Source organism: Bactrocera neohumeralis, chromosome 4 (assembly GCF_024586455.1).
Source record: "Bactrocera neohumeralis isolate Rockhampton chromosome 4, APGP_CSIRO_Bneo_wtdbg2-racon-allhic-juicebox.fasta_v2, whole genome shotgun sequence".
Taxonomy (NCBI): domain Eukaryota; kingdom Metazoa; phylum Arthropoda; class Insecta; order Diptera; family Tephritidae; genus Bactrocera; species Bactrocera neohumeralis.
This window is the reverse complement of record NC_065921.1, coordinates 76,916,557-76,942,647: the sequence shown is the minus strand read 5'-3', so window position 1 is coordinate 76,942,647 and position 26,091 is coordinate 76,916,557. Positions and strand designations below refer to the sequence as shown.

The 26,091-nt window shown below is 35.6% G+C and overlaps 3 protein-coding genes across 3 annotated transcripts; all 3 read left to right on the top strand.

The window, feature by feature from the left end:
* Positions 1-898: 898 nt before the first annotated feature.
* On the top strand, positions 899-5,555 carry LOC126756161 (sodium channel protein Nach). The gene is made up of 7 exons (XM_050469016.1): positions 899-1,037; positions 1,719-1,926; positions 4,054-4,344; positions 4,425-4,873; positions 4,944-5,070; positions 5,174-5,277; positions 5,354-5,555. The coding sequence occupies exons 1-7, from the start codon at positions 899-901 to the stop codon at positions 5,488-5,490; spliced, it is 1,455 nt and encodes a 484-aa protein (XP_050324973.1). The 3' UTR covers positions 5,491-5,555.
* Positions 5,556-7,458: 1,903 nt separating this feature from the next.
* LOC126756150 (alpha-amylase-related protein-like) lies at positions 7,459-9,198 on the top strand. The gene is made up of 3 exons (XM_050469002.1): positions 7,459-7,682; positions 7,751-8,224; positions 8,291-9,198. The coding sequence occupies exons 1-3, from the start codon at positions 7,491-7,493 to the stop codon at positions 9,116-9,118; spliced, it is 1,494 nt and encodes a 497-aa protein (XP_050324959.1). The 5' UTR covers positions 7,459-7,490; the 3' UTR covers positions 9,119-9,198.
* A 7,099-nt stretch (positions 9,199-16,297) lies between these two features.
* LOC126756147 (alpha-amylase-related protein-like) lies at positions 16,298-20,169 on the top strand. Its single transcript, XM_050468998.1, has 3 exons — positions 16,298-16,789; positions 16,860-17,333; positions 17,400-20,169. The coding sequence occupies exons 1-3, from the start codon at positions 16,598-16,600 to the stop codon at positions 18,501-18,503; spliced, it is 1,770 nt and encodes a 589-aa protein (XP_050324955.1). The 5' UTR covers positions 16,298-16,597; the 3' UTR covers positions 18,504-20,169.
* Positions 20,170-26,091: the final 5,922 nt, after the last annotated feature.

The window sequence follows — 26,091 nt, the reverse complement described above, 5'->3', positions numbered from 1 at the left end:
ACAAATCGTACCACAAAAATTATATCGAAAAGTTGGAGGGTCGCTATAATCAGTGTATCAACCTTGAAGGGAACTACTATATGTTGAATAAAATAAACGAATTTTGGCACAAAATTTGTTTGCTATGCTGGCACTTTTCAACTGGCCTGCTAACATATCAAAAACAAAGTTTTTCATGAGGCTACCTGAGCTTGAACTTACCGATTACTACAAAACTAAAACAAACTGGGGAAGCTTAAAAATAAATGCCGTCGCATAAGCTAAGTTTTAAAATAATTTGGTTATTTTAGGTGTTTTTTATTGCAAATTACTGTATATAAATGTATTGAGAAACAGCGGCGTACGCAGAAACAAATTTCAGGGGAATTTTCTGTACAAATTTTTAATCATGTTAAAGCAATCAGTATGGTAGGGTTTTTGTAGAGATATTTCTTTACACTCGCTTGTATATATTACGAAAGTGAGGCTCTCATTATGTCAAATCATATTACCGTCGTATTCAAAGTAATGATAGCGTTCTGGACTACTATTTTATAGTCATTTATAGCTACATGTCGCATATACATATGTATACTGATTATAAAATGTCTCTTGAGAACATATACATACTTGTAATTTCTTCGAAAGCTCATTATTTTTTTTTAACATTTGGTTAAAACTCCTGGTAACTGTTTAATTTTCCAATCAAAAATCAATTTTTCCTAATATTAAGCCAATTCTCTATTACCTATTTACCTAGTCATTTAAAGGAACTTGACATAGAAGACGGGTACGTGTAAGAGTATCATATGAGCTGTACCATAAATTAGCATTACTTCTTATATAATTTCTTTATTCATTAGAACATTTATCACAATTTTTAATGTTTTTAATTTTATAATTATTATATTTTAGCAAAATGGCTCAGGTCAAAGTGAAGAATAAAGAGCAATCAGCTGTTTATGCAGCACTCAAGAGCACTTGGTTAGCTTTTTGTGCCTCAAGCAGTATACATGGCTTGAAGTATACACAAGACAGAGAGACCAACAAAATCGTGCGGTACGTATCACATGATATTAATGATATAATTACATATGTATGATTTTTTGGAGTTCTCGCATTTTAAGCACTCCCATGAGTACTGGGAAGGTTCCAAAAAGATTTATTCAAAAAATTTCGTTTGCTAAATTTAAAATTCACAATTTTAATACATTTCGTGATTTCACCACTTCTTAAAAATTTTTGTTCAACACGGTTTTACATCATTTACCTCACCATACGTCAACATGGAGCTTTTATCCCATACTAGAACTATCCTGCACGTAGTTAACTTCACCTCACCGCATTAATGTTGAAAGCTACGCACACAATTACCTCACTACAAAAGGCAAAAAGACGAAAGCTGCGCCATGCTGCTATAACTAAAATACTAAGCAAGCACTTCACACCGAAAGAATGATCGTACCTTTTTCTCCAGCTTATAGTACTTTGAAAACGCTTTTTTCTGAAATCGGCAGCAATAGACAGCGCCTTGTGATACATTTCGTTAAAAAAGATTAAACACTTTTCTTTCATCTAAAGTTAAAAGGGTTCGTGGGTCCCAAGGCTGACCCTGAGCGGCTGAGCATACCTCAGCTATGGACGAAGAAAAATTAAAATTGTTTAATTGGATTTCTCCATTTGATCATCAACTAGCTTTTTCATGTTTTTACTCGCAAAATTTATTGAAACTCTCTTTTGTTTCATCTGGCTGCTCATCACGCTGATCATGTTTATCTGTGCAATATCAATGGTCTATACATTTTATATGAGTTACCGTAGCAATCCCACACGCATGAATGTTGAAAAAGATCATGCTCCAATTGATAGTCTTATTTTTCCCGCCGTAACTATATGTACGGAGACACTTTACAACATACAAAAGGCAAAAAGTTATATCGGAACGCTGTGAGTAGCTATTATAAATAAAATACTAATTTCTCTTAATTTTTTAATTTTATTACTAATGTTTGAATGATCGTACACTTATTTACTACTTATACTTTGAAAACGCTTTTTTCTGAATGTTCGGAAAAAAGTTTAAGCTCGGCCATTGTGACGCCATTTCCGGTGACCCCACGGAAAAAAGATGCACTCGCGTTGGTCGGCTAACTCCTGGCAGAATCATCTAAAGTTAAAAAATAAGTATTTTAGTTAAAACCTTAGCTTAGAACTTGGACGAAGAAAAAAAAAGACTGAAAGTTGGATTTTTGGCAGACATTTTGACAAAAACTTTAAAATTTCCCTTTTTTTTTTCAATTCATTTCAATTGGCTGTAATTCTCGAGAAATCTTGTCAACCGACTTCAAAAACACACACAGGGACACTTAGCCCAGCTCGCCTCGAGCGCACCAGCTCTCAAGACTGTATCTGCGAAACTATTACTCGGATTAATTTGAAAATTTAGGACAATATTCTAGAGGAATGTAAAATTTAATATGACAATAAAAAAAATCGATTTTTTGAAACCCCTTAAACTCATTTAACCCGTTAACGTCATCGAGATAAAACTGAAGGTTCATTTCACTCCGAAGTCGAATAGACAGTCAACCAAGTGGACTGGACAAAACAAAACCGCTCCAAAGCGTGGAAAAAGACTACAGTCGGCAAGTAAAAATTTCGGTGACGAACTGTATTTTGGGAATGCAAAAAAATATCATAAAATTTTTATTGACTACCTGAACAAGGTTTAAAACGGCACCAGCTCGCCTCGAGCGCAATTCTCAAGATTATTTGAAACATAAAACTCAATTTGATGCGTTTCTAGAAATATAAAATGTATTAAATATGTAAAAAATGATTTTTGAAACCGAAAACCATCGAGATACAAATGAAGGTTCCTACAAGAATAATAGTAAAACAAATCCATAATTTTTCCAGTGCTTATCTTTAGTAATCTGTATCTCATGTTGTACAAATTCAATCGGGTTAAACTACATAGCGTTAGAAAGTTGAGATTTCATACTAAAAAAAGTTCTCAAACAGTTCTGAGTTTGAATTTCTTAGCTCTGTATTGTTTGAGCACGCGTCAAAGATGAACACCGGCAAAAAGGACAAGAACAGAACGGCGAAAACCGAAGCCAGGCGGCTAAAAATGTCATTAGCACTTATAGTCCTGATACTGTAACAGCCAATCATGCGTAAATTCACAGATTCCGTTCCGGTAATTTTGATGTCTGGCAGGCCAATTGTCAAAAAAATTATCCATGAGATAGTGGAAATCGTCCAAACCGAAAGCCATGTATAAACTTTTCTGTTGTCCACGAGTAAAACATTGTACCAAATACTGTTTGATAGATACAACAAGAAGTATGATATATGGGTATCGCACGAGTTAAGGAAAAAAAATCACATGAACCGAGTTTATATCTGCAAATCGCTGCTTAGTCGCAAAAAATCCATCCGTTTCTAAAGCGGATGCTAACTGGTGATGAAATCTGGATCTTTTACGACAAGGTCAAGCGAAAACGATCGTGGTCGAAACGAAATGAGCCGGCGCAAACGGTAGCCAAGCGAGGGAAGCCAAGAAATATGTATTTTGGGGGTCGGTTTTGCAGGAAATTATCTACTACTTACTTATGAGTAACCACAATTCAACCGTGTCCAAAATTGGACTTTCCAACAGAAACAATCGCCCAGAGGCGGCCAGCTTTGGTCAAAAGGAAAGGAATTAAGTTCCACCAAGTAACGCTAAGCCGCACATATCGATAGTGATTCGCCAGAAGTTTCGAAAGTTTGATTAGCAAGGTTTTATGCATCCATCTTATAATCCGGATCTGACACTAAGTGATTACTACCTATTTCTGTGTGGGCCGAATGATTTTACTGGAGAAAAATTCGCCTCAAGAGAATCAAGTGAAAATCCACAGCCCCAGTTTTCTACAATAGTATTTTCGATGAAAATTATATGGAGCCAATAACTTCGAAATAGATCCACCATTAAAAATTTTGAGCTTGTCAGATTCCTCCAATTTTTTAAATAGTTATCAACATATTTCTCTTAAGAAATTAATAAATTTGAAACTCTTTTCTCAGCAAGCTCCCAACCGACACAAATACCAGCATGATAATGGAAGTATTGCCAACCTATTTCGGCTTCATTAGCGATGATTATACCTATGCCACCGAAGATATTGTATTGCTACAGAATTTGATCGACGTTAATAATATCAGCACACTGACATTCATGCAAAATCTACAATGGAACTGTTCAGATATATTCTTTCGCTGCCGTTTTATGTGGCGAATTGTGGATTGCAGCGAAATCATAGAAGTATCGCGCACATATTATGGCTATTGCTGTTCCTTCAACCTCAATCAACCGGGGTGAGGAATGTTGTAAATTCAGTAAAAAAAAATCTTAGTAATTATCTTTCTTTTGCCTCACTCTCTCCCTAACATCACAGTTTGAACTACACTGCAAAGACTACGCACGCCGGCCTTTTCGATGGTCTCTCCCTAATACTGTACTACAATGACTCGGACTATGGCGAATTGGGTCTCTACTCGGATGGTTTTAAAGTGTTACTCTCGGAGAATGAAGGTTACCCCAGTGCGCATTCTGTCATCAAATTTACACCACTTAAGCAGGAGACTTTCCTTGGTGTGCGACCCCTTGAGACATACTGTTCGCGTGCCGTTAAAGCACTGTCGATAGACGAGCGGCAATGTGTGCTGCCGGATGAATTCCCACTCAAACACTTCGAGAAATATGTGGGTAATAATTGTATGCTGGAATGTCGTGTGGAGACTACGCTTAGAATGTGCGGCTGCATAACGTATTTCTTCTATACGAATCACACCCACGAACGTATATGCGCTATCAAGGATATACCATGCCTGTTGGCAAATTTCAGTAGGTGTTCGTTAAAGAGTGAAGAGAGTAACAAATTTGTAATTAATTCGTAAGTATCTGTTCTTTATAGCCGCGTTAGTGGGACGTTATCGAAAAGACCAATGTTATTGCCCGAATTCGTGCGAATCAATCCAGTACAATGTGGAGCTGACGAGTGCCGAATTGCAGATTGATATACCGACAGTGGATGAGTTTTAGTAAGTTGAAATAGTTGGTTTTGAAACTCAATACTTCAGAGAAATATATATGTATATCGATAATATATATATATCGATAAAATTTTATATTTTACACTTACAGTGCCGGTGTACAGGATAACCACTCCGTCATTCATATATACTTAAACAGTCAAGTATATCTACGTGTTCGTCGTGATCTACTCTCAAGCATGGTGACTCTAGTTTGTAAGTACGAGTATCTACCCTTATAGTTTTAACTCATGCCAATAATCTCTATATATCATTTTTATATTATTTTCAGCTAATTTGGGCAGCGCCTTCAGTCTCTTTGTTGGTATCAGTATGGTCTCCATTGTCGAAGTTATCTACTATGTAACGGTTGTGTTCAGAAAGTATTATCTGCAGGAGCTAAAAGCTCGTGAAAAGCTTCGGCGTTAGAGTGGCTATGGAAAGAGCAATATTTCATATTTCCTAAAAGTTTGAATTATAAGTGAAACATAATTTAGTTCAAATTTACAATTTTTGAAATATTTCCAGAAAAATTTTAATATTAAAATCAAAGCTGATTGAAGAAAATATCATTTTACATATATAATAAATATACATCTCTATCTGAATTCAGCTGACGATAGGGGCTTTAAGGTATCACTACTGGTAATACAAAGTATGCCTTCTTAGATTCACGATTCCCAACAATCTGAAAGTTCACAGCCTCAGCCTCAGAGCCGCTGTCCCTTCATTCGTTCAACTACGTCAATGACGTCATATATCTCGTACAGTTCATCGCTCCATCGGCTTCGGTATTCGCCGTTGTCAATGCGCAAAGTACCACAAATCTTCTGCATATCAAATCTATTACATATACTCCAGGAAAAAGTCTAACGGTGTGATCACACGATCTTGGTGGCCAATCGACCGGCCCAAAACGTGAAATTATCCGCTCACCTAAGTGTCCTCTAAATCGATTTACTGATGCGAAGTAGCCCGTCTTGTCACGATATTCAATATCAGGCATTAAATAGTCGGTTATCATGACGTGCTAACGGTCCCCATTGACAGTTACGTTCTTACCGGCACCATTTTAGAAGAAATATGTACTAAAGATTCCACCGGCCAACAAACCACACCAAACCGTTGTTTTTTAATGAAATTGCAGCTCTTGAATCTCTTCAGGTTCTTTAAAAGCTTTCAAAATAGGCTCTTCTGCGTCGACACAGAGCTGCCAGCGCGATTTCCAAGCATTGAAGGCATCACGGAAGGCATTCTTCGTAATGGCTTTGAGAGTCGAGGTGCATGCTGCTTGGATCCACGCTGTCGTTTAAAAATGCTTGCCTTACATCGGCCTTTTCAGGCAAGGAAACAAAAATAAGTCCGGTCGTCGGTTGTCGGACCCGATTGACCCTTCGTTTGAATCACTTGAGGACTTCCACGTAAAACTTGGCGTTGACGGTTTGTTCAAGAGGAACAAATTCCTTGTGGGCGTTGCATTTGATGTCAAAAAAGACAATGAGCATCGTTTTCATTTTATATTTGCTCATTCTTTCCTTTTTTGAGCGAGGAGACGCCGGCATGTGCCACTCGGAAGGTTGCCTCTTTGGCCAGGTATGGTGCCACCAAACACATCACTTCTCTGCTCTAACGAACACTGCATTTTCACCTTGCACCACTCGCAGAAACATGTCACGCGAAAATGTTTGTCCTGACTCTCCAGGTGCTCGGAGACAACTGACCAGGCACTCGTTCGTTAGCTGGGAACGCCGCTACTGAATCCAGTCAGCACGCTCCAAAGTACAGTCGCGGCGGAAGAAAATTAGTCATATTACTTACCGGACAAACCCTATATTTTGTACGCTTTAATTTAAGATCTCGACATAAAATTCGCCATGTCCTTCATTACGTCAGTCCGAGTTACTACGAACGGTTCTGACACAACTCTCCACGGTCTTCGTGTACACTTTCAGCTTCGGCTGCGATATTTTCTTCACTACGTGCTGGACGTGATCTATTCATGGTCGAGCATGCGTGATCTAACCTAAAAAGGCTACTAAAAAAAATACCTCTACTTGGATCACCCATTGTTAGGATTGTATCACTTCTTATTATAAGCTAAATTCCATTGAAAAAAATTTGATTCTAAATAAAAACTTTTTTTACAAACCGGCAGTGGAAGTTCTTATCTCATGCAGCCACACTTCTGCTGTGCGAGAGCTATAACCAATAACGGTTTTATAGCAACCGAAATCACAGTTGATTCTTGATAAGCTAATTTATGTTACCGAAATTGGCAGTTTAATACTGCTGTTATCAGCTGATAAGGCGACGATAAGCTGTATAATATTTCCAACCAAAGCTATAAAGAACGCAGAGATCCCCAGCAGCGCACATAATATTTTTAAGTTCCGAGCGTCAATGAATAGCGGAGCTAAAATTTACCAGAAATGACGAATAGCAATATTTTGGGTCACTTAGCACTCATCCTGCTCCTACTCAGCGGCATAATCGAGGCACAACACGAGCCACACTGGTGGGGTAATCGCAACACTATTGTACATCTCTTCGAATGGAAGTGGGCGGATATAGCGAAGGAGTGTGAAGAGTTTTTAGCGCCACGCGGCTTTGCTGGCGTGCAGGTGAGAAGCTTAAAACGCGAACTAAATACTGAAAATATACAAATAGTGAACCATCGCTTTGCACACAGGTCTCGCCCGTCGCTGAAAATGTAGTGATCGCTGGACGACCGTGGTGGGAGCGTTATCAACCGATCTCTTACAAGCTAGTTACACGTTCCGGCAATGAAGCCGAGTTCGCTGATATGGTGCGCAGATGCAACAACGTCGGCGTGCGTATTTATGTCGATGTGCTGCTCAATCATATGTCCGCCTCACATGAGGGCACTGTGCAAGGCACAGGCGGCTCGATTGCCAATCCAAGTGCGAAGGATTTCCCTGCTGTGCCCTACGGTGAAATAGACTTTCATCCAAGCTGTGATATTTATGACTGGAATGACCGTTTTCAAATACAGAACTGTGAACTAGTTAGTCTAAAAGATTTGGATCAGAGTAGTGAATGGGTGCGCGAACGTCTCGTGGAGTTCCTCGATCATTTGATTCAGTTAGGTGTGGCGGGTTTCCGTGTGGATGCCGCCAAGCATATGCCGGCAGAAGATTTGAAGGTAATGCTTTGCTTTAATTTACTTAATTTTTTTCTACTCATACCTCTGAACCATTGTGTACTGTAGATCATCTATGATCGTGTACGCGATCTCAACATCGCACATGGCTTCCCACACAATGCGCGTCCTTTCATCTATCAGGAAGTCATCGATCATGGTCACGAAACTGTGGATAAATATGAGTACAGCCCGCTAGGCGCTGTGACGGAATTTCGTTTCTCGGAAGAAATAGGTGGCGCTTTTCGTGGTTATAATCAACTTAAGTGGCTGCGCAACTGGGGTCCCGAGTGGAGTTTCTTACCCGCGGAACACGCTTTCGTCTTTGTCGATAATCATGATAATCAACGCGACGGTGGCAATGTGCTCACATATAAGAATGCCAAGCAATACAAAATGGCTACCGCATTCGCATTAGCCTACCCATACGGCATAACGCGCGTAATGAGCTCTTTTGATTTCCAAGATCGTGATCAGGCACCACCAGCCGATGAAAATGAGCAAATACTCTCACCGCAGTTCGACGAAGATGGCGGTTGTGTTAATGGTTGGGTGTGTGAGCATCGCTGGCGTCAAATCTATAATATGGTGGGCTTCAAGAATGCAGTGCGCGGCACCGTAGTGTCCAATTGGTGGGACAATGACGATAATCAAATTGCCTTCTGTCGTGGCAATCGTGGTTTTATAGCCTTCAATGGCAATGGGTGGGATCTGAAGGAGCGTTTACAAACTTGTCTGCCTGCGGGTGTTTATTGTGATGTGATCTCTGGTGCGCTGGTGAATGGAGAATGTACGAGTAAAACGGTGGTTGTGGACGACTGGGGTTATGCTGATATTGATTTGGGAGCTGATGAGTTCGATGGCATTTTAGCTTTACATGTGAATGCGAAGTTGTAGAGTCTGAAAGCAATTGTACTTAATGCTCCTCATTTTATTTTATAAATCTTTTAATAAAAATCTGAGCACGAAGTTCTCTATATTGTCGCTTAAGTATTCCAAGAAAATTGCATTGAGTTTCAGTTGGTTCGTTGGCAAATTCGTCTCCACTGGAACTGAAATTTGATTTATCTACTTTTTCTTTACTCATACAGCTTGCACAAAGAGTAGCGGAAATACTATGTAACCGTATATCTGGTAAGTCAGGCCTGAGTCTTCATAAAGCTGAAGAGTTCAAAGGAAAGTTTTTATTCTCTTTTGATTCGAAGGTCTGGTACGTTTTGTATTATTCCAAAGGACTATATTCTATAGGTATGTACTACACGTTTATCGGTCTGTGATATTCCCTGTCTTGATATCATAACCATTGCCTGAGATCAGAACTTGAAACATATACCTCTACAAGACTCATTGATTAATGGATCAAATGTAGAGACAATATTTTTCAATTAGTATTCTTAAAGCATATTGGAGATAGTTCGAGATGTGCTCCACTATTTCAGCTTAGTCACTACAATGGTTGTCGTTGCTCCGTTCATTCTATACATTCTCTACCATATAACAGACTCAAACCACTTGATCTACGTATATGGTTAATTGAGAGCCCGATTTCATTACATAATGGTAGCACCAAAAGCTATACTATGGTAAGTTTGTGTCACTGGAACAGTTGATCGGTTGGACTATAAATTTTGACGGAGTGGCTAATAATTCGCTTGTAGGGCTCAAGACTGCTAATGTTGCTTCATCCATGTTCCATCTCTTCGTATAGTTTTGAAAAGTATGCAACACCTTTGCCGTAGGTCAGACAAATCACACCCGGCAGTAACCTTCTTCCGATGTTAGAGAGCCAGGAGTATACTAAGTATTGTTCATACTTCAAATACGAGGTTTGTACAAAAAGTACCACAAATTTTAAATTTTCTCGGGCAACGTGTATTCGATTTGCTCTTGTATTGTTGCGTTATATTGGTACTCATATCCCTTACTTATGCTGACAAGATTGGCAATGTTTAGTTCATTTTTGGCAGCTGTTTTGCTAGGACGTATTTTGGTACATCTTCGAGTTTTGCTTAAAATTTATCAAGGAATTTGTATAATTTTTGTGTGAAAAACAAAAGTGAATACACGAATGCATTCCGATGCTTGACAGGGGTGTATAGTAAAACTAAGGAAGTAAACGTATCGATTGACTGGTGCCATTTGATTTTAACCACAGCTTTGGGTATGAGTCGAAGTTTGCGCTAAAATAGCTCACTTTCAACCAAAAACAGCCTCCCGTTGACAGTACTAAAAAGATGTTGGACTCAGTCTGCTTCGACCCCGATCTACTCCAGAGGATCATAACTGTTTACGAATCGGGGGTTTATCCTTGAGACGTGGAGACTAAAGCTCAATCATCCCAATGGAAGTTGCCGCATGAGCCAAGACAGAAAAATATGCGACAAATTAGGACGAATGGCAATAGGTTTTGCTAGCAGTTTTCTTAAGAGTCCATCATGCATTATAAGTTCTTGCCAAATAGTCAAACGTAAGCTACGTGCAATTCAAATGAAGGAATCTGCCAGAAACACCAGATTCGTGTAAGAAAAAAAATATCCTGCAAACAATATTTGCACCATGAGAAAGCTCCTGCTCACTCATCATTGCTTATGCGCGAATATTTGACCAAAAACAACACATTAATGATGCCATGGCCACTGTATTCCCCCAGACCAGGCGCTTTGTGACTGTTTTTCTTTTCTAAAAGGACGCTACGATTGAGGAGATAAAAACTGCATCGAAGGAGGATCACAAAATTATCACAAAAAATTACTTTTTTAAGCGCTTTGGGGATACTAAAAAACGCTGACAGCTGAGCAATATATCTGGGTGTGATTACTTTGAAGGCTCCAAATAGTTATTCATGAATAAATAAACTCTTTCTTAAGAAATACAAAATTTGCAATACTTTCAGAACAGACCTCGTACGTACTGTTTTACTTAATGAAGTGACCGTTATAGCACAAAAAAAAATGTATCTGATTTACAAATGTTGTTCCGGTGTTTACTTTTGTTGCTAGAGTTCACTAAACTAAAGAGAACAATCGCATATTTTGTTTACTTTAACAGCTATCCCTCTAGGAAATTTTAGATCTGCAGAAAAACACGCTCTCTAAATTGTATTAAGATAACTCACATATTGGCCGATATACAAGGTCGGTCGCAAAAGAAACAGGACTGTTAAAAAAAACAACAAAAAATTATTATTTTTTTCAAAAATTATTTTTTTATTCAAAGTAGTTTCCTTGTGCTTCGATGCAGCGTTTAGCCTGGTCAATTAGCATTTCAAATGAGTGCTTAAGGTCATTTTTCGGAATGCTCTTGAGAATATCGGGCGTCGCCTTTTGGATAGCTGAAATGTCTTTAAACCAGGGTCCTTTCATGGACAAATGAAGTTTTCCAAATAGGTGAAAATCACAGGGTGCCAGATCAGGCGAGTAGGGTGAGTGATTAATGGTTAATATTGAGTTTTTTGTCAAAAAATCAGTGACAGGCGTCGACCGATGACACGGCGCATTATCGTGCAACAGGCGCCAGGACCCTGCCTCACGGTATTGTGGTCGAGCACGACGAATGCGTGACAAAAGACGCTTCATAACACCAAGATAAAATACAGCATTAATCGTTTGGCCAGGTGGGACGAACTCTCGGTGTACAATACCCTCGGAATCGTAAAAACAAATCAGGATTGTCTTTATTTTTGACTTCGGAAGACGACTGACTTCTGATCGTCACAGAGATCCACACGACCTTCTTGGAATCGCTTAAACCACTCATGCACATTACTACGGCATAGGCACTGATCACCATACACTTTTTTCAACATTTGAAATGTTTCAGTAAACGTTTTCCCAAGTTTAAAACAAAATTTAATATTTGCTCTTTGCATTTTACGACCGATGACCAAAAGCTGCTGTCACTTTTTGATCGCTAACATCGATTGTGGTTATCCAATTGTCTTAAAATTTTTACGAAATGTCAACAAGAAATCAAACTTTTTATTTCATATACCCACCAATAGGTGGCGCCACCAGAAACAGTTATATTTAAAAAGATCTGTTCTTTCGCGACAGACCTTGTATTTCGTATAAAGTCATCCGGAAGTTCGAAAATCTTTATATTAGGAATATGGGAGCTAAGAGACGTTCTATCTGAATTTCAATTATATATCCCATACTACATTGACAGATATTTTCGGTAAAAAGTCAGCTGTAAGAATTGGCTCCACATTTTCAGTGCCTATGAACAGTTTTGGTTCGATTTAGGCAATTCTTGATTTGTATACTAGAAACTGTAACATAAAAATATCAGGTGATTGGCATGTATCAGATTTGGTTGAAATCAGACGGAAGGATCTCGAGATATGTGATTTCACTAAATGCGATTTTATCCATTTTCACACTGTCGGCAGAAGTTTTTATAATATTTGCGCTGGGCGAATGTACATAAACCACATTTACTGGTTTTGCAGATACGTACATTATGTATTTAAAACAATATATAACATACACTTGTATTTTCTAACAATATATATTTTTATCAATTGAGTGCACCTTTGTTATACGTTCCATCAGATGACAGCTGATAAGATAAAAAACTTTGCTCTTTAGAATTCGTTGGCTCTTTATATTTTTGTACTATTATCTTATTTGAATCAATATAATGTCTCACAAATATAACGAATACGAATTTGTATTGCATTCCGGAAATTGTTTACCCGTTTCGACGAGAGTTTAACAATGAGTAATTGCTAAATATTAAAATGTATATCAATGGCCTTCCCCTAATAAAACTGTGCAGTCATTTCGACAAGAGCCGATTAAAAATTGTATAATAAGATAACAAAATAAGTAACTGAAATATATTTCTATATCATTTATGACACTTACATAAATCGTCAAACTAAAAGGGATTTACACTTTTTATGACAGTAGTCGAAGTTTATTAAGCTATAAACAAACTTAAACTTAAATTTATAGAGAGCTCTCTGTAAAAGTTTCTTGTAGGCGAGTAAACGATGAGGAAAGACGAAGGGACCGTGTCGCTTATGCTTAGTTTTAGAAAGGGGTAAAGGAAAAAAAATAGCTTAACAAAAATATGTTTGTGCGCCGCGTACATGAAGTGCACAAGAATGATAATGTGATATGAAGAAACTGCAAAAAATTGTTCGACTCAAATTTTCGCACAAGGTGATGGATGAGCGACTCATGTGACCACATTCAGCGACTCCAAAAGAGAATTTTTTGATAATAAGCGACAACAAGTTCTCTTCTGAATGCAATCTAACGATAATGAGCGCCGTGGTTTGCCAGCGAAATCAATAAAAGTCAACTATTGTATTTATGAAATAGAAGCGAAAACAGTAGCAGTTTATAATTGATCTGGTCTCAGACCCATTCGTTTTATTTATTTAGTTATAACATACTCAGACCGTTTATTCATTATAGGAGATATTTGTCATTAGATCTATACACTTTAGTCGTGCATATTTTAATTAACCACATAACTGATTTTAAACCGATCTTTTCCTTTTGTGCCTTTTCTAAGTCGTATGGATTTATCTCACATAATCTCTTAGTCATTATTTATAGTCTGTTATTACCTTTTTCAGAAACCTTACGACCTTATCTCATAACTGTAAATAATTGTAATGAATGGCTGACTAGGAGAACTTGAAACGTTTGGTTAGCGTACCAACGATGGGAAACACCTCACAGAAAATTATTTGTAAATGTGTCTGAGAGAAAAAGAGTTCATTGTCTTAGCGGATATCTGTGAGTAGAGTAATGCGCGAGTGGAGAGTACGACAGCAATGACGTAACGAGAGCGCCGGAGAATCTCATTTATGGCGTTTTATTAGTATTCATCCTTTGGCTTACAGATTTTGGTAATTATTCGAGTATTCTTCAACTGAAAAACTGAACAGTGTATGGTGTCCCCATTGGTGTTGAAACCAATCATTTACAATGAAAACGAGGTTGCAGACCGACTTTAGACCTTCACTATTTCCCCTAAAAAGTTTGAAACTTATTTAACCTAGTATAAGTATAATTATAGCTCCAATTAATACTTCGACTTTCCCCTTAGTTAACTCAAAAATATTATAGCGCACTTGACGATTAAGGCTACCAAACGAGCTAGTAAAAATATTGTATGTATTTACCACGGGACAATTATATTAGAAAAAATTACGTTTGAACATTTAAATCACCTGAATTCAGTCATCCTTTTAGCAACTTCGGTCTAAAAACATAATTTCAAACCTATAGCTTCTTGTGGTAAAAACCCTTAAAATTTGTGGAATTTTTGAAATTTCTTTATGTAAATAAAGCAAAGTGCAGCTAAGAAGTGTATTTATGCTACGATATTCTAAGTGATCAAAGTTTGCTCTAGTCTTAATGGCACACTCGTTGATCTCGTCTCGTCTTAGTGACGCCTTTATAATTGCGAAAAGCCAGTACATAAAGAGACTTTTGATGAGACGCATTTTTGCAAATGTTTTCAGCTTTTTTTAATTAAACGAGTAAATGGAAATAATTTCCAACCCAAAAATTGACATTTGGATAATTAAAAAAGTTTTAGACATGGCCAAGGAAAAACGCTAACTGTTCTGGAAATTGAAAAAGAAATCGCTTTTTTAATTAACACTTGTCGAATCGGCAAATTGCACTTAATATTGGAATATCTGATAGTAACGAAGCCACCAAAAACAGGCCGACCTGTGCACAAATAAAAGAAAAAAACGACGGACGACCGATCATGTCGAAGATACACAAGGAGCAGAGGTAAAATTTGTTATCCACTGCTACGTCTCAGATGATCCATCCGTTGAGTCCCCTTTTCGATGACTCGTCCGATAATTTCGACTGGTAACTGGCGAATGACACTCCTTAATATTTGCTCTAAAGCTTGAATGGAAGCGGGATCGGCCGCATAGACTTTAGACTTTATACAAATATCCCAACAGGGAAAAGACTAACAGTGATATCACACGATCTTGGTGGACAATCAACTGGCCCAAAACGTGAAATTATCTGCTCATCGTAGTGTGCCGTCTATAAGTCCATTGATTGAAGCGATGAGTGGGAAGTGGTGCCGCCTTGTTAAAACCATTGACGGTTAAGTTCTCTTCGGCATCATTTTTGAAAATATATGTACCGATGATTCCACCAGCCCACAAACCACAAAAAACCTTTGTTTTTTCTGAATGAAATGGCAACTCATGAATCTCTTCAGGTTGCTCTTCGACCCAAATGCGGCAATTATGACTCTTTGCACACCCATTGAGCCGGAAATGGAGCTCATCGCTGAACAAAACTTGGCTCGGAAACGTCGGATCAACTAGGAACTTTTAAAGAGTTCAAAGAGCGAAACGATGTCGCTTGGAAAGGTCGAGCGACTTCAGCTCTTACACAAGCTGTATTTCGTACGCTTTCAATTTAAGTCAAGTTTTAAGACAAGTCGCTCCATACATCAGTCGGAGTTGCTGCGAGCGGCGTCGAATCAACTCTACACGGTCTTCGTGTATACCCTCAGCTGCGACAGCCATATTTTCTTCACTACGCGCTGAACGTATTATATTCGGTTGAATATTGTACAATAATGAACGCTGGGTCTCAAGATGGGCGGTGTTGTTGCGAATAGTACGCTCAGTACGCTCAGTAGGCTGATTATGTTGACCTTAAGTTGAGCGAAGCGCTCGAAACACATTATTTACATGAATTTTCGTGTTAAAGTAGAAATATTTGTAGACGTTGTTCAGCTGTAAGTCTTTCCCGTTGTTCCCGTTGATTAACTGTGGAAGTTGGAACTTTTATTTTGTTGCACGGTGTACACATTTCGCCAAGTCACAATGAAATTATTTAATAAATAAATGTTACTCAAACATTTTTATGCACGCGCACAAAACTACAGTCAGCACTTATTTGGCTAATAAAATTTATTAGTCATGCTAAATAGTGATTTACCCCCAAATATCTATATTTAGCGCTACGAAGCGGTTCAAAATTAGCAAAAAATCACTGATTATCTGGCCTGTTTTTTAAATAATAAAGCAAAGGGTTCTGATAGATCGTAAATTTTTTAAGAACCCGATTGTAGTCACGCTTGGTCATCAAAACACAGCGGCCTACTAGCTAGTGAGCGCTCATAGCGAATTATTCAATTGATGAAATGAGAGTACCTTGACATTGTTTTTGCAGCATTACTTGCAGCATATATGCCGCTTACGCATTTGTAAAATACAAACCAACGAGAGTATCTTGCAGTTAGTTATCAGTAGATAACCACATGATAAGTGTTAGATACGAAAAAAATCGTATAAAAGCTCCGCGGTGCTCGCAAAGTGCGGATAGTGTGTACACGCGCGGTATAACGGTCAGCACAAATGCGCTCTAAATGCTTAAAACTAATATTTTGGGTTATGTCGCTCTGGGCTTGCTGACACTCATCGCCGTTGTCGAGGCGCAACACGAGCCACACTGGTGGGCTGAACGGAATACGATTGTACATCTCTTCGAATGGAAGTGGACGGATATAGCCAGAGAGTGCGAGCACTTTTTAGCACCGCGCGGTTTTGCCGGCGTACAGGTGAGCACAAACTGATAATAACAAATTAAACGAGCGTTTATTTATTATATTCACGAATAAACCCAAACAGGTCTCGCCCGTCGCTGAGAATGTAGTGATCGCTGGACGGCCGTGGTGGGAGCGTTATCAGCCGGTCTCGTACAAACTAATTACACGTTCCGGCAATGAGACGGAGTTCACCGATATGGTGCGCAGATGTAACGCTGTTGGCGTGCGGATTTACGTCGATGTGCTGCTCAATCATATGGCTGCCTCGTATGATGGTGTCGTCTATGGTACGGGCGGCTCGATTGCCTATCCAGACGCGAAGTACTTTCCCGCCGTGCCTTATACAGCGCAGGATTTTCATTCGACTTGTGATATACAGGATTGGAATGATCGTTTTCAAGTGCAAAATTGTGAGTTGGTGCGCCTGAAAGACTTGGATCAGAGCAGTGACCGTGTGCGTGCACATTTGCTTGGATTTCTGAATCACCTCATTGAGTTAGGTGTGGCGGGTTTTCGTGTAGATGCTGCCAAGCATGTGCCGGCGGAAGATTTGAAGGTATTTAAAGTTAACCCAACTTCTACCTTCACACGATACTAATTTTGCATAAAAAATTATTTGCAGTTTATTTATGACAGCATGCATGATCTGAACACCGCACATGGCTTCCCACGTAATGCGCGTCCTTTCATCTACCAGGAAGTCGTCGATTATGGTTTCGAACAGATCAGCAAATATGAGTACAGTCCGCTGGGCGCTGTGACAGAATTTCGTTTCTCGGAGGAAATAGGTGGCGCCTTTCGTGGTTACAATCAACTTAAGTGGCTGCGTAATTGGGGTCCTGAGTGGAGCTTCTTACCCTCCGAGCACGCTTTCGTCTTTGTCGATAACCACGATAATCAGCGCGAAGGTAACAATGTGCTCACATATAAAAATGCCAAGCAATACAAGATGGCCAACGCTTTCGCATTAGCTTACCCCTATGGCATAATGCGCGTGATGAGCTCTTTTGATTTCCAAGATCATGATCAGGCACCACCAGCCGATGAAAATGAGCAAATACTCTCGCCGGAGTTTGACGCCGATGGCGCTTGTGTTAATGGTTGGATTTGTGAGCATCGCTGGCGTCAAATCTATAATATGGTGGGCTTCAAGAATGCAGTGCGCGGCACCGAAGTGTCCAATTGGTGGGACAATGACGATAATCAAATTGCCTTCTGTCGTGGCAATCGTGGTTTTATAGCCTTCAATGGCAATGGGTGGGATCTGAAGGAGCGTTTATATACTTGTCTGCCTGCGGGTGTTTACTGTGATGTGATCTCTGGTGCGCTGGTGAACGGGAAATGCACGAGTAAAACGGTGGTTGTGGACGACTGGGGTTATGCTGACATTGATTTGGGTGCAAATGAGTTTGATGGCATATTGGCCATACATGTAAACGCCAAGTTAGAAGAGCGAAAAAAGCAAAATGCAGAAAAAATGATAGGAATGCTGATAAAGGATGTTTATTCCGAGTGTCACATATACTATGTGTTGCAAAATCAATTGCCGTTTATAGAGTTTAATGGAACCGTAACTATAGTTACGGAAAAGAATTTAAAAGTTTTGAGTATTGACTCTCCAACTGCGAAGGAAGAGATAATTATGAATACTCCGAATATTAGTAATAAAGTGGTATATATTTTAGATATTTTACCTGTGTTGAATTATTTATGTTGTGACTTCTAGTATCAAGCACTGCGCCAATTATTTTTTACTCGAGAACGGCGTAAAAGAATACGAGTGTTCCTTTACTGTCAAAAGACTCAAATGTGTTCCTTAAAGTTGCATCGCAGGTACTGCCAGTCTCTTTGAACCACTAGTAGAGTTTGTTCGATTAGCTAATATCTAAAGCTTGGCAGTTCGGCCGATGGATTGCCGGTCGAGTTATACAAATTCGGCGTCGGAAAACTCGCAAGGTACATGCAACAGTTACTTTGTAAAATATTGTCGCATGAACAACTTTCTTTGTGCTGTATCCAATCCATGAAAAACGGGACCCCACAATCCGCACCAATTACCATGGGATAAGTTACCTTAATATCGCATATAAGGTCTTATCGTACGTAGTGTGTGAAAGAACGAGCCCACCGTCAAGAAACAGATTGGACCTTGTCAGTGTGACCTTAGAGCTGAAAAATCTAAAATCGACTAGGTTTTGACCACACGCCTAATCTTGGAAAAGATCTGAGAAAGGAAGATCGACACACACCTCCTCTTCCTCGATTTTAGAGCCGAAAAGCACGAAACAAAACCGCTATGTCTGAACTGGGTATCCCTGCAAAGCTGGTACAGCTATGAAAGCTGTCGGTTCGTCAGGATCAGGAAGATCCTCCCCGAGCCGCCTCATACCATGCGAGGTTTCAGACTAGATAATAAAGCAAAGCAAATGAGTCTGGTACTGAACGAGTGCAAGATGAAATGTCTCCGATCATCAAACCCACAGTCGTCGCAATTGAGTCTTGACTCCCACGTCACTGAGTACCTGCTGACGACAGCCAAACACCACATCGCTCAAAAGCCCAACGCATCAAATTAATGTGTTGATAAGTGCTCTGAAAATGCCAGGCATCTTCAGTCCAATTTGGCAGTGTTGAATGGATAGATTAACCACCGTTTTAGGGTTCAAGGCCAATCTAAAATCTGGCTTACTTTGAGCACGGCATTCTGTTGCAATGCAACTACACATTCAATTGACAAAGTGTCAGTTCTTCAGAGGCCAGTCCGCATGAGCAGGTTGGAGCAAACTCCAAGGTCTCCTGCTCCCCGTGGTATCCGAATTAAGTCTTCGGTCAGACCTTGTAACCGAAACTCCTATCAATTTAGCTTCCGTACTAATTACCAGAGGTTGGACCCCATACGCACACACAATTCACACAAGAAGCTTATCCTAATTCATAGTTAAAGACCTTCCCCGACTAAACAACTGTTCAACATTCCGACAATTAAAAAGTGGAATCCTATCTCGACGAACAAAGACCAAACTCGCCTTCAAGCCTGCATGATACAATGACATCATCCGATGAGTCGGCCTTAGGAATGTTCCAGAGAAAGGTTCTGCGTAAGAGTAATGATCCTTTGCGCATTGACAACAGCGAATACGGCAGTCGATGAGGTGTACAAGAAACGGCGACAGCTCAGCGAATGAAGGGATGAAGGCTTCACCGACTAAGTCATATTGTTCGGATGGATGAGAACAATACAGCTTTGAAGGTACTCGGCTCAGTACCCGCCGGTGGCAGCAGTTATACCAATTACCACATCTTAGCAAAATTTTTAAAAAATTTAAAATACTCATATTTTCATTTAAAAACGACAAAATTTTATTTGCTTCAAAAAACATACATTCAAGTTATTTTCTGTGTTTTTTTTTTTGTAATTTCTGCACAGCTTCGTCAATAGTTAGCCATAAATACATACATATAAAGTATTGCATAATGCCATAATAATACTTTCAATGAACCATTTTTTCTTACAATGGTGATAAAGGTTAGAGCTTTGTTGCTCTTTTAATGATTTTTAAAATATATTTGATTTTAATTATATTTTTTAATTTTTTCTTAGTTTTTTATTACATTTTTCAATATATATATATTTTTTTTTTGTTAATTTTACTATTTAATTTTCTTTACCAACTCTATAGTATATTATATGAATGTGTATGTATGTATATTTTCTTATGAAATGCTATGAAATAAATTTTTATGAGTTTTCGCAAAGCAAATTCCCAGCACTTTTTCGGTAATAAATATAAACTGCGCTCTTGCTCTCACTTACAAATACCGTTTGTTAATATCTCTTTGAATTTCAAGTTATAATTTATTTATTTTTTTGCAAGCTTAGGACCTGCTCACATGCTGTCATTTTTTATTTTCATCTACACTTCCTACTTGAATTTTTTATATTACTCTAACTTCATTCAGTACGCCAACAACAACGATGATGTCAATTAACAGGGCAAAGACAATACACAGAAAAAAACGTATTTTTTTTATTTTTTGTTTAGATTTTGTTATGATTTTTCTTCTCTTATTTTTATGAACGCTGAAGTAACAACATTTTTTTTAATACTTTACACATGAACAGTTATTTACAGTTTTAACGGCTGCCAATTAAACTTTTAGCGTAACAACTATGATTTAAACGGATTTGTAGCTATTTTTTAATTTTAAAACATGTGTGTTCATTTTTCTCTGCTAATTTCCCTTTCAATTATATAAATTAATGTTGATAAACAATTTTTTTTGCGGAAAATTTACAAATGGTGTGTAATTGCTATTTTTTTGTATTTTTGTTATAATTTATATTAGCAAAATAATAAGAATCCACACGTTTTTCCAGCAACAATTTTGATTGGAAAATTTACTTGTCTGCAAATAGAAGGAGAATTCATATTTTATGAATAGTTAAGTTATTAAACTAATCTACAAGGACAGACAATTGTGTTTTGAAAGCAAACTTTGTATTGCAAAGGTATAGAAAAAATTTAAAAAATTATATTAAATAAAACTTTAAGAAAATAATAAAAAAAATGTAAGTATAATATAAGTAAATTAAAATATAATAATATTAAAAAATAATACTAAACTAAAAAACTTAATTAAATAAAAAACTAAAAAATTTCTAAAGGAAATAAAATATAAAAAAATGAAAAAAATTAAATAAAATAAGTTGAGTAAGATAAAATTAAGTAAGATAAAGAAATTTAATAATTAAAAAAAAATTAAATTAAATAAGACATTAAGAAAATGATTTAAAAAAAATTATGTAAATACAATAAAAGTGAATTAAAATATAAATAATAAATAAAAATAATACTAAAATAAAAAACTTAATTAAATAAAAAACTAAAAAATTTCTAAAGGAAATAAAATATAAAAAAATGAAAAAAATTAAATAAAATAAGTAGAGTAAGATAAAATTAAGTAAGATAAAGAAATTTAATAATTAAAAAAAATAAATAAATAATATTAAATTAAATAATAAAATAAAATAAATTTGGTAAAGAAAAAAAATAAATTAAATAAAACATTAAGAAAATAATTTAAAAAAAAAATTATGGAAATACAATAAAAGTGAACTAAAATACAAAAAATATTAAAAAAAATACTAAAATAAGAAACTAAAAAATTTGTAAATGAAATAAAATAAAATGAAATGAAAAAACTAAATAAAATAAGTAGAGTGTGATAAAATTAAGTAAAAAAAATAAATTAAATAAAACATAAAGAAAATAATTCAAAAAAATTATGTAAATATAATAAAAGTGAATTAAAATATAAATAATATAAAAAAATAATACTAATATAAAAAACTTAATTAAATAAAAAACTAAAAAATTTGTTAATGAAATAAAATAAAATAAAATAAAATAAAATAAAATGAAAAAATTATATAAAATAAGCAGAGTAAAATAAAATTAAGTAAAATAAAGAAATTAAATAACTTAAAAAAATTAAATTAAATTAAAAATAAATAAAATAAAAGTAAATGAAAATAAAAAAATATTGAAAAATAATGAAAATTAAATTTAAAAAAAAATTCAATTAAAAAATAATAAAATAATTTAAAAAATTAAATAATCAAAAAAATAAAAGAATTAAAAAATTATTAATTAAAATTAAATTAAATATCGAATAATTAAAATATAGAAATAAATATAACAAATTAAAACAAACAGAAACACGCTTACCCTACACGAATGAATTAGCTTTCCATGCGAGGGCTTAATTTTATTGGATGAATAAACTTAAAAAAATTAAGAAAATAAAAAACTAAAAAATTATTAAATGAAATAAAATAAAAGAAAATGAAAAAAATAAATAAACTAAGTAGAGTAAGATAAAATTAAGTAAAATAAAGAATAAAAAATTAAAAAAATTAAATTAAATTAAAAATAAATAAAATAAAAGTAAATTAAAATAAGAAATATTAAAAAATAATGAAACTTAAATTAAAAAAAAAAACAATTCAATTAAAAAAATAAAATAATTAAAAAAATTAAAATAATTAAAAAATTATTAATTAAAATTAAATTAAATATAGAATAATAAAAATATATAAATAAATATAACAAATCAAAACAAACAAAAACACGTTTACCCTTCACGAATGAAAAAGCTTTCCATACGAGGGCTTAATTTTATTGAATTAATGAACTTAAAAAAATTAAGAAAAGTAACATAATAAAATGAAAGAATAAAAATTTAATAAATAAAATGAAGACAAATAAAAACATAAAATAAATTTAAAAAATTAAATTAAATTAAATAAATAAATTAAGCTAAATAAAAAATAAAAATAAAAAATAAATAAAAAAATAATAACACTGAATAAAAGAAAATTAAAGCAAAAAAATATTAAAAATAATAAAAATATTAATAAATAATAAAAATAAATAAAAAATATTTAAAAAACTAAAAAATAAATATAAAATAATAAAAAACAAATAAAACGAATTAAAAAAAGAAAAACAAGTTATACCCTTAACAAATTAAAAAATTTTACTAGGGCTTAATTGTGATGATTCAGTTTTTATGGCAGCTACATGCTATTTAAAGAATTTCTGAGCAGATCGCACTTTTTCCTTAGGCAATAATTCATGCCAATTTTCGTGAGGACATCTCTTCAAATAAAAATTTTCACACACAAGAACTTGAATCCGGTCGTTCAGTTTATATGACAGCTATATGCTATAGTGAACTGAGCTGCATATTTTCTTCGGAAATTCCAACTTTCCTTTGGTCAATATCGCATGCCGAACTTGGTGCAAATATCTCGCCAAATAAAAAATTCACGGAAGAGCTTGATTTTGAAGATTCAGTGTGTTTGACAGCTATATGCTACAGTTGTCCAATCTTAACACTTTCTACGGAGATTTTAAAGATGCCTTGTTAATAATTTCGCTCAGATGGGTCGTCAAATAAATTTTTTTTCACGCAAGAACTTGATTTTAAGCGGTCAGTTTGCTACAGTGATCCGATCAGAACAGTGTCTTCGGGAACCCCATCATTGTCTTAGAAAATAAACTATGTCAAATTTCATGAAGATGTATCGATACTCGATGGAAAAAGACGTATGCAAGATTTCAGATCAATATCCCAAAACCTTTGAGACTACTCCGCAAATATACAGACAGACGGACATGTCTAAATCGGCTCAGCTCTTCACGCTGATCATTTAGAATGTGAAATTGAAGTAACCGGAAATTGATAGTTAAAGATAGTTAAAGACATGCTTCGTTCTGAACGACCTTTGACCACTTCAACTGAAGAAAATATTAAAAAAGTGAAGGATATGAGATAACAAGAGAGCTCGATATCTCTCGCGAGTTCGTTCGAATGGTTTTGATACGCGTTCTTGCTCGACTCGTCTCAATAAAGCTGAATTTTTTTCAAAAAGAGTACCGTAAACAGGTCTCTTGGGACATGCTTGATCGTGCGAATTCCGATCCCAAATTCATGGAGAGCATCACAACTGCCAATGAGACATTGATTTATGAGTTTTACATCCAAAATGAGCCAAAACAAAAAAACAACTTCAAAGTCGCTAAAAATCAAAGTGATGCTTATGGTTTTTTTTGATATTCATGGTTTGGTGCATCATGAATTTGTTCCGGAGGGACAGACTGTCAATAAGGAGTTCTATTTTGCTGTATTGAGGCGTTTGCTTGACATCATCCGTCGAAATCGGCCGGAATTGTGGAAGAAAAAATCATGATTATGCATCATCGCATCGAGCCACGATTGTGATCAAATTTAAAGCCAAAAACGTAATGAATACCATCGATCGAGTGCTTTTGAAACATAATTTTTAAAGATAAATATTAATTTAACTTAAAACATTATAAGAAACCATTTAGAAATTAGTAAATAAAAATAAAAAATATTCGAACATATAAAATCGAAATATTTTTCAATATCAAAAACATTAAGTTGCTTATTCTTAGCTTTTATAAGATATTAAAATTTCTGTCTAATATAAATAAATGTTTTTCTTTATTTTCGATCAACTAAACAACAAATATCACAGCAATGCACACTACAAAGTAAAATGCGTTTAAAATATCAAAAAAAAATAGCAGCTACTTGCAGCACAAGCAATTTTCCAAATTTTTAACTGCAAATAAAATGAACAAAACCTGAACTCAACAAGCATTCAGCTTGCTCAAAAGCGAATCAGCCGAAAAGTGCACTACAGCAGGCAACTAGCCTAAACAAGCTTAGCTCAAGCAAAACACTACGTGAGAAGCGTGCGAATGTTGTAGTCTACATTTAGGCGCATATTTTCGAGTTTCATTTTTTAAAGAAAGTTCATTCTATAAACTGAAGCGCGTGGTTTAGCAAAAAAAAACTAATACAATATTTTTCTAAATATTAATAGTGTATATTTTATTATAAATTTCAGATAAACGATAAATGTTTGAAATTTAACTATTTTTTAATTATTTTAGAATTATTTTATGTATCTTGTATGTACTTGTATATATTTTTTAATTTTGTTTGTGGTTTTTTATATTTTTGCTGAAGTAATGTTTCACATTTGTTATATACTATATGTACTTTAGTTGTGTTTTTTTCACATTTATAAAAAATTGTTGGCTTGATTTTATTTATTTTTTTTTTTTGTTTTTTGTGTGTTTGGGCTATTAAGCATTTAAATACGTGCTGATAGTGTAGTGATGTGCTGTGTTCTAGAACTGAAATAGAATAAAACTGATAGATATGTTTTGTAAACAAAAATTTCAGTTTCTTATAGATACGACATACAGTGTGGTTTAATTTAAGAGAATACTCATGATTTTTTTACTTTTACTTAAAGCGTTTCGAAAAGTCGTCATTTTGTGTAGTCATATCAGTAGTGACGCTAAACTCAACTTTAAAATGGCTGTTGGGGCGTTGTTTGGTATTTCTTATTTAGCATATTCCATAAAATAATGAAAGCTTTCAGGCATAAAGCTCTGTTTAAAGTTCTTAGCAGTTTTATTACAGTAGTGAAAGCTATCAAACATAAAGTCCGGTGTAAAGCTCTTCTTTAGCAGATTCCATAAAATAATGAAAGCTTTCAGGCATAAATCCTGAGAAAAGCTTTCAAGCATAAAGCTCTGTTTGAGGTTTCTATGTAGCAGTTTTATTACAGTAGTGAAAGCTTTCAAACATAAAATCTGATATAAAGCGCTTATTTGGCATTTTTAATCAAATAATGAAAGCTTTCCACCAGTTCTCGTATTTGACAGATTTATTTATGTAGTGAAAACTTCTAAACATAAAGCTCTACG

Excerpts from the sequence above, each read along its gene's own strand:
- LOC126756161 (XM_050469016.1), top strand. The coding sequence starts at position 899 with ATGGCTCAGGTCAAAGTGAAGAATAAAGAGCAATCAGCTGTTTATGCA. Across the intron at positions 4,345-4,424 it reads TTCAACCTCAATCAACCGGG|TTTGAACTACACTGCAAAGA; the intron begins GTGAGGAATGTT and ends CTAACATCACAG. Across the intron at positions 4,874-4,943 it reads ATGCCTGTTGGCAAATTTCA|CCGCGTTAGTGGGACGTTAT; the intron begins GTAGGTGTTCGT and ends TGTTCTTTATAG.
- LOC126756150 (XM_050469002.1), top strand. The coding sequence starts at position 7,491 with ATGACGAATAGCAATATTTTGGGTCACTTAGCACTCATCCTGCTCCTA. Across the intron at positions 7,683-7,750 it reads GCGGCTTTGCTGGCGTGCAG|GTCTCGCCCGTCGCTGAAAA; the intron begins GTGAGAAGCTTA and ends CTTTGCACACAG. Across the intron at positions 8,225-8,290 it reads TGCCGGCAGAAGATTTGAAG|ATCATCTATGATCGTGTACG; the intron begins GTAATGCTTTGC and ends TGTGTACTGTAG.
- LOC126756147 (XM_050468998.1), top strand. The coding sequence starts at position 16,598 with ATGCTTAAAACTAATATTTTGGGTTATGTCGCTCTGGGCTTGCTGACA. Across the intron at positions 16,790-16,859 it reads GCGGTTTTGCCGGCGTACAG|GTCTCGCCCGTCGCTGAGAA; the intron begins GTGAGCACAAAC and ends AAACCCAAACAG. Across the intron at positions 17,334-17,399 it reads TGCCGGCGGAAGATTTGAAG|TTTATTTATGACAGCATGCA; the intron begins GTATTTAAAGTT and ends AATTATTTGCAG.